At 52.6% G+C, this 13,624-nt stretch overlaps 6 protein-coding genes across 6 annotated transcripts; 3 read left to right on the top strand and 3 right to left on the bottom strand.

Annotated features, from left to right (window-relative positions):
* Positions 1 to 28: 28 nt before the first annotated feature.
* On the top strand, positions 29 to 1,090 carry AA0111_g182 (hypothetical protein; the record flags this gene model as incomplete). The annotated part of the gene is made up of 1 exon (XM_028647521.1): positions 29 to 1,090. The coding sequence occupies one exon, from the start codon at positions 29 to 31 to the stop codon at positions 1,088 to 1,090; it is 1,062 nt and encodes a 353-aa protein (XP_028511858.1).
* A 173-nt stretch (positions 1,091 to 1,263) lies between these two features.
* Positions 1,264 to 1,950, bottom strand: AA0111_g181 (hypothetical protein; the record flags this gene model as incomplete). Its single annotated transcript, XM_028647510.1, has 1 exon — positions 1,264 to 1,950. One exon carries the CDS (start codon positions 1,948 to 1,950, stop codon positions 1,264 to 1,266), a length of 687 nt encoding a protein of 228 aa, XP_028511857.1.
* A 2,547-nt stretch (positions 1,951 to 4,497) lies between these two features.
* AA0111_g180 (hypothetical protein) lies at positions 4,498 to 4,953 on the top strand (the record flags this gene model as incomplete). Its single annotated transcript, XM_028647499.1, has 1 exon — positions 4,498 to 4,953. The coding sequence occupies one exon, from the start codon at positions 4,498 to 4,500 to the stop codon at positions 4,951 to 4,953; it is 456 nt and encodes a 151-aa protein (XP_028511856.1).
* Positions 4,954 to 5,236: 283 nt separating this feature from the next.
* AA0111_g179 (hypothetical protein) lies at positions 5,237 to 7,756 on the bottom strand (the record flags this gene model as incomplete). The annotated part of the gene is made up of 2 exons (XM_028647487.1): positions 5,237 to 5,588; positions 5,649 to 7,756. The coding sequence occupies 2 exons, from the start codon at positions 7,754 to 7,756 to the stop codon at positions 5,237 to 5,239; spliced, it is 2,460 nt and encodes an 819-aa protein (XP_028512367.1).
* Positions 7,757 to 8,061: 305 nt separating this feature from the next.
* On the bottom strand, positions 8,062 to 10,798 carry AA0111_g178 (Quinate repressor protein; the record flags this gene model as incomplete). The annotated part of the gene is made up of 2 exons (XM_028647476.1): positions 8,062 to 10,568; positions 10,618 to 10,798. The coding sequence occupies 2 exons, from the start codon at positions 10,796 to 10,798 to the stop codon at positions 8,062 to 8,064; spliced, it is 2,688 nt and encodes an 895-aa protein (XP_028512368.1).
* Positions 10,799 to 11,458: 660 nt separating this feature from the next.
* Positions 11,459 to 13,555, top strand: AA0111_g177 (hypothetical protein; the record flags this gene model as incomplete). The annotated part of the gene is made up of 1 exon (XM_028647465.1): positions 11,459 to 13,555. One exon carries the CDS (start codon positions 11,459 to 11,461, stop codon positions 13,553 to 13,555), a length of 2,097 nt encoding a protein of 698 aa, XP_028512361.1.
* Positions 13,556 to 13,624: the final 69 nt, after the last annotated feature.

Genomic DNA, 13,624 nt, shown 5'->3' with positions numbered 1-13,624 from the left:
GTTTTCCGCGATTTCCTAGTCTATCATAATGCCGCCGAAGTCCAAGCAACGTGCGGTCAAGCCCGCCAACTCTAGCTCCAAGAAAGCCATCCCACAGCCCTTCACCGCAGCTCCGGCCGAACTCGACACCCTCCTCTCCACCTTTGACCGCTCGCTCGTATACATTTCACATGTCGATGTGCATCCAGCATGGTTCAAACGGCGTATATTCGCCGTCCCTGTCCTCCTGAACACGACCATCCTCGCGCTTATACTATGGCGCCTGTACGCAATCGGACCCCACTACTGGGCCATTATCCTCTCCATCCTCGGAAACCATAACGAAACCACCATATACTGGGCCACCACACCATGGGCGACTTTGATATGGAGGGTGGGAAAACGCATGCTCATGTTCATGCTGGACTTCTTGCTGTTCCGCTTCGTGGCACTCTGGCCATACACCTTCTTTGTGGAGCAGCCAGGCAACCCAGTGAGCTGGCGGTGGAACGTGGGGTTCAGAGATGACGAAGTATACGTGAGAGTGAGCAGGTCATGGGGAGCGAAAGACCTGCTTGGAGAGGCCGAGGGCGGGAGTGGCCGGGCCGGAGCAGACAGCCCCTTCTTCAAAACCAGAATTCTACCCGCGGTTGACAAGTCAAGACTAAGAGAAAAGACGGGATATCTACTCATGGATGCAGACTTTGATCTGGATTTCTTTGGCATGGTCGCTGCAACCCAACTCCTTGACCGCAAGGACATTACGCTTGATCACCTTCGCAAAAGTGTCTTCGTTTACGTCGGTGACCCTGAGACAGAGAATGGGCAATGGGCTGTCTGGGAATTCGCAAAGCTTGATGAAGGCTCGGAAACGGAAGCAAGGGACAAGGTCATACAGTTTAAAGAACGACTCACGGCTATGGGCAAGGAGAGCTTGTTCTTCCGGTGGGTCGAGCTCATCCAGTATGAAAGTAATGCGCCCGGCGGTTTTACGCAAGAGAGGCAGATTGCAGCTGCGGAGAAAGTGAAGAAGATGTTCGAGGACGAAGGTGTGGATTTTGAGGTGTTTGAAAAGGAGATTGGGGGTATGCATGACATTGCTGGTGCTTAGCCTCGACATGTCGTCGAGCTTCAACACAGAAGAACGCAGTACGATTGGGCGGCATAGACGATATCAAAAAGATACCCAAGTGTTATACATTTCAGATTTACATATCTCTCGTAAAGTCATGGGTGACGAGCGTGAACAAACGCCTGAGATGCGATTTGACTTCTCCCTTAACTTCATCCCCTACTCCTAAGCATCTTCCCCAACGAACCACCCAAGATCTTCGCCTCTTTACTTCTTGATCTCGGCGTTGGACTCGCGTGTCTAGACTCCCGAGTCTTAGTCTCTGTTGGCGAAGTCTCCCTGCGTCTCCGTGTAGCAGCACCTCTGACTTCTGCGCTGCTGGAGGAGTTGAGCGTATCGCTCCGCTTCCTTAGACGACGAGTTGGACTCGAGGAGGAGGTTTGAGGATTTGAATGTGATTGAGAGGACGTGTGGGGAGATACAGAGGTAGACGTCGCTCTACGTCTCCGCTTCTCCTCACCATGCTTGGTTTCTGGCGTCCGAGCCACTGCAGGGCTAGGTGTACGTGTCCGTTCTCGTGCTTCTTGTAGTTGTTGTGTCCTTTCCTTCTCTGCTGCCACACTTCTTCTCTCCATGTCCTCCAGTTCGTCGATAGATATCTGCACCACCTTCTTCGCCTCGATTTCTTCTGGGCGTCTTCTTACAGGCACATCGTTTCTTGACGCGGCATACGCGTCTAGCATCTTCTCCACTTCTTTGCGATTGGCATCTGTGCTTGCTAAACGGACGACCTCTAGAACAAGGAGGAAGGCGAGAATGTAGCCGACGAAGAAGCCGATTCTGGTCCAAAACTCAGGGTTTACAAGGAAAGAGAAGAGTTTGATAGTCGCGACGAACATTTTGGCCGTCGAACGTTCGATTGGCTAAAGACTGCAGTATGATATGTGTAGAAGTCCGCCAGAGAGCAAAGCTGACAGTCGTGAGCGAAGGGCGGCTGATAAGACTGTAATAGTAATCCTGTTCGACCCCAAACTACGGCGCGAATGCGGCGTATTCGTCAATAAGAAGTGAATGAAAGTGTTGTGCGGCCCGCGCTCGAAGGATAAGAATAGTGTTACACCGCGACGTCTGCAAGTTGTTAGACTTGATTCACGTTGCTTTTACCTGCTCTCGCGCAGCAGCGAGCCCCTCCGCCTTTTAACCATCATGTCAAGCCCCCACAAGCCGCCGCACACTGAGACACCGTAAACCCACAAGGTACGCGTTCCAAGTCTGGCCCTAATCCTGCGAACGACATCCCAGATCAAAAGCCTATCTATGGTTGGGTTTGTGGGAGAATTGGCGGGCGGCGCTTGAAACCAATCAGCATGTTTCAGATGGCTTGTTGCAAGGATGTCTGAGGTAGCACATGTTTGGAGTCCGCGACACCACGCCAGATGCAGAAGTAAGCTTGCCTAGAAGCGAGGGGCGCGCGCCAATAGACTGGGGTAGCGGCGCGATGGTGTGTCCACACGGGCCTGAAGTTTGGCGTCTGTCGCTCATCATTAAACTCTGGCTGAGCAATCTACACATGGCGGCTTGTATAGCTTGGAGCTGAAAGAAGGCATGGTCTGGAAAGAGCGCACAGCATCATGTGCCTCGGAGTAGCGCTGCTCACGATACCACGGAAGTGCACGCCCTTGCATTCGGGACGCTCCAGCAAATCACCAGAAGCTATACAATTATCCCACCCATCAAAGCACGGGTTCGATATAGAATCTAGAAGAGACACGAGTAGTATCTTGAGCTAAAGGCGCGTGTACCTCTTCATTGTTTCTTGCCAACATTGTTCCGTCTCACCCATGATCGATCGATCGATCGTGATTTACAAGATCACACATCTCTGGACAACGTCAGTAGGTAGACAGACAGATCCGTGCGAAACTCACCCTTCGTTGCCTGAGTCTCTCGATATCATCTTCCGCCTTTTTCAGCTTCCCGATGAGATCGTTAAGATCTCCCTCCAGCCTAGCTCTCATGGCAGCATTGTCTGCAGCAGTCCTCCGAAGTTCCTCTTCCAGCTCCGCTATACGGGTCGTGTCTCTTAATATCATGGCCTTGATATCTGTGGTGAGTTGTATCCCGACTGACGTAGTCGAAAGGTCGTAGCCGTTGCCCACAAGCTCTGTTTGGAGCTGAAGGGGGCGGGCTTGTTGCGAAAGGACCGCCCTGGACCATAGAATCCCAAAACTCTGGTGATTCAATCCTTTGCTGAATGCGTTGGTCAGCAGCGGCTTGGTCAACCACGGTACTCCACATCGTGGTAGCAACCACGATATTACGATACGCGTCCATTCCACAGATTCTCTCGTATAATCTGTTCCGCCTGCGTTCGGTTCCGTACACGCGTGTGCTATCCACCAGCTGAAGGAGAATCACGCCCTGCAACAGCTGACCGGCGCTAAACGTCCTCCCCACATAATCTCCTATAAGAGTGAGTATATCTGTGTCAGTACGGTATGTGTCGTCCCAGCCTGGTATGTCGATAAGATTAACCCATGCATTGTCGACTAAAACAGATTTTGGTGTTATGTCCTGCGTGCCTAGATGCCTGTCAGCTAGTGAGTGGCTCAACTATTGGTGGTGCATTATCTACATGCTTCAATACCATGTCCCACTCCAAGATCATTCCTGCCGGATGCGACGTTGATGAATGTCGATTTTCCAGCGCCATTCACCCCAATAACTGCAATGAGAGGATGGCTGCTCATGGTCTTAGGCCTGGACGACGCTGTTTGGTAGCTTGCGATGGAGCATTGAATGAAAGTATCGACGACCACAGAGTTATTTGCAATTTTATCAGGACACCTTCACTTGGATCTATGACCTGTGATGTGCCGACCCGGACAACCCACATCACTCTGCATGTAGCAGATGGCCCGTCACGACAATGCCGTTACCAAATCTCGGTAAGAATTCTTGGTCTGCAAACATGATTGATTCGAGGCCTGTAGAGAACTAACCCTTCTTTCTAGAGAGAAGACTGGCATCCTAGTACTGAGACCGACAGAAGCTGGAAAGTCCTCGTTCATTGCCACAGTCACAGGCTCACCCGTAGTCATTGGGCACGATGTAACGTCTGGTAAAATCTCATACCTAATCTTTAGTTACACCTTTGACCCCATCCAGAAACCAAGATTTGTCGTGCATGGAAATGGGATGTGAGTCAAAACCATTCGGTCGATTTTATTGACACACCAGGTTTTGACGATACGATCAGACTAGGATTAGAGATCCTTTCTGAAATCGTGGAGTTTCTTCGTCAGAATCAGCACCACATTGCAGGTGTAGTCTACCTTCACCCTATACAGGAACGTCTTCTGACCGGAACGTTGCGACTGAGCCTCCACCTGCTGCAATCCATATGTGGTGAGCATTTCTACTCTCACCTGGCGATTGTATCAACGATGTGGGACACGTTGCCACACGGTTCACCAACGATCGAAGCTGAACGACGACAGAAGGAATTCAGACAAGGGGACGATCCCGTCGTTTGGAAGGACATGCTGGATAAAGGCTCTGACTACGGTCGATATATTGGGGTAGACTGCTCAAGTAGAGCGATCATCACGTCGCTATTGAGTAAGCATTGTGCTCCCCCTTTGTTGTTAGAGCTGGAACTCAAAGACCGCGAACGCGCACCCGAAGATACGAGCGCGGGCTCGGTCCTCATAGCTGAGGCGAAGGCACGCGAAGAAAAGCTGCAGCAAGAGTTGAAGGAGGAACAAGAAGAGGCCCAAGAACTGCACGGGAGGCTACAACAGAACAACCAGTTAGCGACCGAAAGCCGAGGCGTGGGAAACGGGATTTCCCAAGGAGACAGGGAAGACCAGCGCGGAATCGTAAGGAGACTCTTCGGGTGACGGTGTTCCACAAAGTTTCTTTTCATTTTCGCTAGATCATGTTGAAACCAAGGGTGGGATATGTTATAATTTCATTTCTTCGGCAGTCAATCAATGACCTGTGGATAAGCCAACCAGATCCTTGTCGCTCACCTTGATATTCAACACGCTACCATAGTGATACAATCATGGCGTATGCAACTCCTGTTCCCGATCCAGACCCTTGACAAACAAAACGCCTCGCTGAACCAATGCCACAAAAGAAAATAATGAATGACAACAACGACCGGACGCTTCTCTATGCTCATCGGCCTCCTGGCAAAATTTCATCTTCAAACATGCTATGATCCCAGCCCTTCTCTTCTAAAAGTTTGGCCGCTTCTTCACTAATCCAGCGGTTTTCTTTTATAGTATTTGTACTTGTTATGGTCTGGCTGGCGCTGTGGTTGACAAGATGCGCTTCTTCGAAACCAAAGAAACATGCCCACATTGTAGCGCCAATCCATGAGAAGAAGGAAGATATTGGGACCCACCAACTTTGGATGAAAGTCCGGTAGATAAGGGTTGGAATAACAAAGGGGTATTTGGGAGCATTTGCGTTGACGCTGAATGGGTAAGGCGACGAGTAAGCGTACATGGGCTGGCAGTACATCTCACTGTGGAGTAGGTCAGTGAGTTTTCTTTGACGCAAGAGGGGCAGACGCCCAAGTACATACCAAGCGATCTCTTCACTCATCCACCAAGTGAAAAGAAGTATCAAGCAAATGCTCAAGCCTGTAAGCCCGCCCCATATTCTCCAAGGACTGCCTGACGTTTGTCGCAGGATCTTCAATCGTTGTTCCCAAAATAGACCCTTGGACCATTTCCACATTGAGAAAGTCTGGACATGGCCATCAATCGCGCAAGGGCATGTGCGGCTAATCACTTTGACCTTCTCGCCATTCTCCCCTTCTTCCACATGCTCTACTTGGTCTTCGACGCGCTTCATGCCACGACTTGCATCGCGGATGCTGGTTCGCGCTGCACGGAGGCGATCATTCATGCGGTGGAGATGTAACAATTCCTGCTGTCGCTGTCGTTCTGCTTCATTGCGGGGAGTCTCAGTTGGTAGTTGAAGGCCTTGAAGCGTATCCTCTTCCATGGGGCTTTCGGCAGATGGAGTGATGAGGTCTTCCAGAGAGTTGATAGTTGAGTCGCCATAGTCTACCGACGGTCGCCTGCCCTTGGATTTTGCTTCGTCGACAAGAGATTGCAAGGCAGATTTGGGAAGGTGTGGACGAAGGGGCTCTATAGCGACGGCTTCAGATGGCTCCTCCGCAACGAGGGCCGAGCCTTTTTCAGATGGTCTCTGCCTGGGCGGACTGGCTTTTCTAGGCGAACGTGAGCGTGACCTCGACGTCAGGCCAGGTCTCTGTGCAGTACGTGGGCCTGGTGTATCGACCCAAGCACCAGTTACCACTGGTGTCTTGGGATTCAAGACAGGTCGCTCTTTGGGCATGGGTGTAGCATCTACACTGCGGACATCATCTCCTATAGCCTCTGGTGCTGGCGCTGGCGCTGGCTCTGACGACCGTTCAGCTTCCTTTGGTTTGTCTTGCTCCTGCTGAACGGTCGAGGGCGCAGCTGCCTCATTGGGCGTCTGGGCAGGAACAGGCACCTTTTCCACAGAAGCTGATTGAGCCTCTGATTGCGCCGTGTCTGTCGCCACCGTCTGCGAGGAAGTGTTCAGTTGTGCTGGAGGCGCTGATTCTGGTCTCGAAGGTGCTGCCTGTCTCGGGCTTGGAGTGTTGGATACTCTCGCTAGCCGTCGCAGTAAATCCTGTGAATCTTCTCTTCGGCTCGGTATGCGTCTCGGGGGGACAACCTGAGGCGTGGCAACTACCTCGCGATCTACTGTAGCTATGCTCTCAACGCTCCTGTACATAGCCACGGGCGAGTCTTGGTTGCCGATGCCCGTAACCGGCAGCGCCTTGCCAATGGACTGCCACGAGTGGGTTCGCGCACGCAGTCTCCTCTTGGGCGATTGAGAGGGCTGAGAGGGCTGTGTCGCCTGCTCCCTAAGGCTCTCGGCCTCCCTCTGCCGTATATCGTCCAGCACTGTGTTTCGTGGTATGTAGGGCGTGGATGCGATCATGGAGGCTTCGTTGAGCTCGAAGGTGAGGTCCCACTCTTGCGACTCGTCGTTGCGTGGGGTGCCCTTGTGCGAGAGCGGGCTGTCTGGCACGGAGCGGTGTGGCAGGCTGGCGTCTTGCTGGTCAAAGTGATCGTGGATGCTGTCGTCGGCCGGGACTGGCGTCTGTGGTTGCTGCTGCCCTTGTTCCTCTTCATAAGTGATGGTCCGCATCCAGCTCCTGTTGGTCCGGCCTTTCCTCCCCCATGTCGCTGGCGCACGTAGAGCCGGATCGCTCCTCGTGCTCCCGCTGCTGCTCGGCGGACTCTGGAATTTGACCTGCGCATCCGCTCCAGCAGCTGCCGCGCTGTTCCTTTCCAGGTTGTCCAGCGTCAGTCCGACACGGGGATGAGTCCGCGCCTTCTTGAAAGCCTGAGGTCTGCTCCCCAGCGCCTGGTTCAGCCGCCGCTCGTCGCGTGCATTCTGGATCATGCGCTTCTCGAATTCGTCCTCGGCATCGTCTTCGAGCTCGCTCAGCGCAGAGCCGACGGAAGCGGCGTCGTGCGTGTCTTCCTGGCCGTACCCCTGTGCCTCCATGGCTGCGGCTCCATTGGCGCTTCTGGTGGTGACGGGCCGTTGGAGGTGGGCGTAGCGTGTGTTGACGACGTTGGCCGACGGCGGGGGAAGTGCTTGGAGGGGCTGGCGCGTTGTCATTTCCGTGCCTCGCTACCGTCGTGATAGAGCATAGTAGTCTGTTCGGCGTCGAGTCGGAATATATGCGGGGCTATTCTATGTTCTGACGTGGTCGCAGAGGTTGGCGCATTAGCTTGTGCAGTTGTTGTCATCCGACGCGTCGTGACTTTCACTGGGAACGTGCGCCACGAGAGATCGCCGCAGGGATCCTCGCTCCGAATCGTCTATCGCAAGCCTCACATGCAACCTTCACACTGACATGCCCTGCTACCGCATCGTCATAACAAAAGTCATTCAACATTAAATTTCGTATCATCATGCAAGCCTCATGGCTCTTGGTCGTCGATGGCTTTGAGCCTCCTCCTTACCATTTCTATATCAGTATTGCCCTGTTCATCTCTCCATGCCCGCAGTACTTCCTCGCGCATGACCCTTCGCGGCGCTCTTTTGCCTGTGAACAGCTCGAATTGGGCAAAGGCTTGTTCCGGGATAAAGTCCAGGCCATCCATATATGTCCACAGCTTCTTCGGGCAGTCCTGTACTTGCTGCGACAAGGGCGTGTTTAGTGTCTTGTACGCGGTTTCCATCACCACACCACCTGTAGGGCTCTGAATCCACTGCCGTGGAAGCGTAAATTGAGCTGCAGGACCTCCATCTATCGGATCAGTCGGGATACACGAAACGATTATGGTAGGATCCCGGAGGTGCTCTGGCCATGCCTCGTCGCGCGATCTCAATATCGTCAGATTTGGCCGCTTCTGGCGCATCATGGCTGACGCCGTAGCATTATCTGCCGAACTCGAGGTAAGGCGGGAGAAATGCGCGACAAGACTCTCGGCTCTTTCGTACGTCCTGTTGAAGATCACAATGTTCATCACCCCCAGTTGCAACAGCGCATAGACAGCTGCCCTCGCCATACCGCCAGCTCCGATAATTAGTCCGCATGTCGACGGACGCACTGCATTAGCCGGAGAAAGACCTCGCCGCACGCAAGACCGAATTCCGATCCACTCCGTGTTGTCTCCATACAGAGCTTGAACCGGACCAGACTGGTTGCGCTCATGGAAGAGTTCGAGGTCATTGGGAATGCTTCCGTCTTCGTTTCTTCGACGTACGGGTATCACAGTATTAACGGCCCCAATCGCTCGCGCGTGTTGGCTCAGCGAATCTACCAACGCCATCACCTCCATCTTGAAGGGCTGTATAACAATAGAGCCACCAAAGTTTGGTTTGCGTACTAGCTCTTGGAGTTTGTTCACAGATGGGCTCTCGATGCGACTGAAAGTGTGAGGCATGCCGCACGCGCCGTACGCTACGTTATGCATCGCTGGTGAAACGCTGTATCCTAGGCGTACGCCAATGATGTACATTTGCATTGGATCAAATGTAAATGAGCTGTAAAGGGCTTGTGTTACTTCTCTGGCAGTGAGCCAGGAGTCGTAAGGATATTGTGCTGTTGACGCCATCTGGTTGGTCTTCTCTCTTTTCGAGGCAGCAACAACAGGCGTGAGATATTTGTTGAAACATGTCGAGCGGCGACCAGCTCGCCCTGTGTTGTAGCAAATTACTGGCACTTGTGCCTCGTGCGTTTCCATTCGACTACTGAAGCTGCGAACCGAAACATCGTCGTCGATGGAAGATGCTGGGCGAGTGAGTCGTACGACAGAGCAACCTAAATGCACTGCCTTTTCGTACTGTGTTACCCAGAAATGATCATCCCATGGTTTGTCAGCATGCAGATGTCCGATGATCTTGGTGGTACCACGACTGTTTATCACATCGGCAAGTGCAGCAGCATCTAGCGACAGGTCGATAGATGCGTACTCAGGTACCAGTCGTAACCCATGGTGTACGTGTTCCAGGTAGATAGTCCTGCTACCGTCAGAGGTCGAAGTAGGTAGCACATGATATATGACGGGAACTACGGTGCTTCTTCGAACTTTGGATACACAAGCGCTAACGTCGTCCATGAGATTGGTCATAGGGCGTTGTTGACTCAGATCAAGGATGATTTCAAAGGCGTCTGCTCCAACTTCAAGGCTTTGGATATCCGCATCTTCAGCCAATATGTCATCCACAGATACTTGAACTGCACAAGTATATCTACGGAGCTCGGTCGCAACGTCAGAAAGCGGATAACCGGGCTCTAACGGTGGAATGGATGCTCCAACCGACTCGTGCGGAAGCTCCGGAGTCGTTATAAGTGACAAGTACTTGAGGAAGGTCCTCTGCGCTCTCTTCAATGTGAGAAACGCCGGAGCCACCGGCTGATCATTCGACGTGTTGTTGTTTGGTGATTTGACCTCAGAGATGTTGTAGAACTCGTAATTAGAGCAACGCCGAAGCATGGGGGCGGTAAAGGCGAGCATGTCGTTGAGTCTTTGCATGTCGAGTCCTCCCAAGTAACTATGCAAACTGGCAAGGTCGCGCAGAACATGGACTACTGGGTGCGTTCGACCAAAGTCTTGTAGTAAGACTTGTCCATTTCTTTCCAGGGAAACGCCGTTGCATACCAGTATCGCACCGTGATCATGTTCAAGGAGGAGAGTTCTCAGCAGCTCTTCCTGTCGCAGATTGTAGTTGGCCGCACCGAACTGCTTGCGGTATTTGGCGGTGGAAAACCCCGTCGTTTCTTGAAACACATCGTCAACGTCGATGACGCGCCGTCGGCACGCCATCGAGGCAATGACGGCCAAGGTAGACTTGCCAGTCCCTGGCATGCCAAGGAGCACAATCGAGGCATCGGCCTTGAATGCACGGCGAAGATAGCTTGCAGGAGAGACGGGCGTTGGGGTAGCGAGAGAGGTGGAACGGGTACTAGATGCTGTCGAGGCTGTCGTTGGTCAGTATTCGGCCGAACAAGGTACTGGGCTTGTTCCTACCCATATCGTCTTCGCTAATCTTCCGCCTTTGACGGGGTCCAGTAGTCCTGGATGTCGTGGCTTGCTCTGGGATTGAGCTGTGGTGCCGGCGGTAGAATTCACTGGTGGCTCCATCGTCCTCGCCCAGAGTCGCAAAGACGCGCTTTCCCACGGCCACAGAACCCCTGGTCGAGACTTCCATGGGTACGTAGGTTGTAGTTCCACTGGTGTTTGGCTCTGACACTAGAAGTCGGGATATTGAGCCTGTATCAAAGCTCCTGTACTGCAGAGGGCGAGAGGTGAGGTGCGTAAACTGCGGAGCCGGGTGTGTCTGCGACCTCTATGGATATGCATGGTAAGGTCGTAGACAGACAGTGACAATCAATCAGCCAGGAGCGTACGGGAAAAAGCTGGAAGAGTTGCGACAATCGTGTTTACGCGACGCCATGTCGCGATGGTGGTTGAGTGCTGACGAATGATGGTTGTGATGAGATGAGCAACCGCACAGTGCAAGTTCCGGATAAGCCTTCTTCCCCGTCTTTGGCGCCTTTCCGACATCGCCTGGACGCACGACAGCTTTGCACTCCTTTACAAGCCTCAAAGACCTACGGGAATCCTATCTGCGGGCCAATTATCGCTTCTAGATGATACATTTCCAGCCCTGCAGCTGCTAAGCCCCGCGGCGCTGGTGAACGGATCAAACGGTGGGTTCGCGGTGCCTATTACCGATCTTTGCCGTGTTTACTCATTATATAGCAGAAAACAAATACGCGAACCATGCAGAGACGTCATTGGCAATCTTGTCATCCGAGATTAGTTTCGGTACTTGCTTACTTGCCGCCCTTTCGTCTGAATCAGGCTCATGCCTGCCCAAGCTCAGGCAAAGCGTCGTTCCGCACCTCAACCGGAAGAGAAGCCTGCTAAACGGACTCGAGTCTCACGAGCATGTGACCAATGCCGTGTCGCTCGTGAGAAGTGCGACGGAGTACAACCAACCTGCTCTACCTGCTCAGGAACGTCAAGAGAATGCTCTTACACAGCCAACCCTAAGAAAAGGGGCATTCAGCCTGGCTATATTCGCACCCTTGAGTTAGCACTTGCGTACCTGTTTCAGCAAAATCCCGAAAACGAAACTGCCCTCAATGAGAAGCTAGCGCAGGGAGGACCATCTTCGCTACTGCTGGGTCGTGGCGACTCAAAAGAGTCGAACAAACTTCACAGACGATGGCGGAAAGCAAAATTCTACACCGACGTTGACAGGCTGCTATCTGGAGGAGAAACTTCGCGTCATGAACAGACTGCGGCAGCTTCACCTCATACTAGTGACGAGGGTTCTGGGCTAGAGGAGGCTTTCGCTGCACATGCTAGCCGTACACAGGATCACGTTGGCTACCCACAGGACGATATAGAGTCTCCAAGTCTTGGTCAGCTTGTAGGCGCACCGCCTGGACCACTAGTAGAGGAGACTATCTCAACAACCATGCCGCCAGACAGCTGGAAGCTCTTGGAGGTCTACTTCGCCAATATTCAATCCTGGCTTCCAATCTGCGAGAAGCATGACATCCTGAAAACCGCCTACGACTACCCTACACAAGGACTCTCCAGCAAATCCAACCGGCCCGATTCGGGCTTGTATGCCGAGTTGTGGAGTGTTTTGGCGGTAGCCTCACTATATGGAGTAAGCACATCGAATCACGATCCGTTAAACTCCTCGTCAGCAAGGCCTGTTAAGCTGTATGAGAGTGCTAAGTCCCTGGTACCAAACGAACTGGATCGTTTCGACATGGGTTACATCAAGGCGCTTCTCAATTTGGTCGTGTTCAACATGGCGCGGGGGCAGAGTGGAGAAGCATGGCTGCTTGTTGGATGTGCTTCGAGGGTCTTGGAGAGCGTGAACCAACTAACACTTATGGGCAATCCCAGGCACAAGCATGTTTATTATGGCTGTTTCTTACTCGACAGCATGCTAGCTCTCCAGCTCAAACGGCGTCCACATTTTCGAAGGAGCGATTTGGAACATCTCGGCACGATTGACGAAGACGGCCTGGAAGAGTGGCAGCCTTGGTCTGGCTTTCTTGACCCCTCACATGCAGGAAGAAGAGCGCCGTTGCTCTCGCTCAGCATTTTCAACAGTGTTATTGAACTTGTTGATCTACTCATCAGTATCGAGCAGCCATCTACAAGGCACATTCACAAGGACGCTGTCGAGTGTCTTGAACGGTGGAGGGCGATGCTTCCCACAAAATTAGCTCACATATGCACCGACAACGGTTTCTCCGTCCTTACTCCACCGGCTGCCCTACTCTTGGCGACATACCATTATGCCTCATTCGCTTGCAGTCCGTCCGATGCAAGCTTCCACCGGTTATTGGATGTCTTGGATCGATGTTTCGAGCATCCAACTTCCCAATCCCTGCCACCAACAATCCGATGTCTACTAGACGTTGCGAACAGGCAGGCTGCGCGACTTGTTCTGCACGACGTAAATCGCATGCGCCTGGAAAGACTTCGGGAGAGAAACATAGTTGACTTCAATGCACAACACCAGACACAAGTGCTCGAGAGCACAGTCATGCCTCTCAGACAGCATACAACTGATGTCCAGATGTCATCTGCAGCTTCATTGCAGACTCTGTTTTCGGACACATATCCTATAGCTCAGCCAGCGGCACCCCCTCACCATGCCTTCTTTCCCGGTCCTAGTCACTCGCAAATCGACCCTCGGTGTCCGGAACCCACCAGCGATTTAGAAAGCTTCTTCGACGAACTGGCTTCGCTAGACAGCGCAACTAGATCGGATACCCAACCGCAGTTTATGCAAAATCTAGGTTTCGGTCCAGACGCAAGCATGGCTGATTTGTTCAGCGAATATATACCTATGCAGTCGTCGAGTTTTATCACACGAGACGAGTCTGCGCCTGCCAATCTAGATCAATACAACTTCTACGATGCGAGTTGACCTGGAACCAAGGCACGAGGATGGTGCTTAGACTTACCCATACATCGGTCCTTCGCCTTCTACCGCTCA

Source organism: Alternaria arborescens (genome assembly GCF_004154835.1).
Source record: "Alternaria arborescens strain FERA 675 chromosome Unknown contig_1, whole genome shotgun sequence".
Classification (NCBI taxonomy): Eukaryota; Fungi; Ascomycota; class Dothideomycetes; order Pleosporales; family Pleosporaceae; genus Alternaria; species Alternaria arborescens.
The sequence above is the reverse complement of the archived record's forward strand: the minus strand, read 5'-3'. Positions and strand labels throughout refer to the sequence as shown.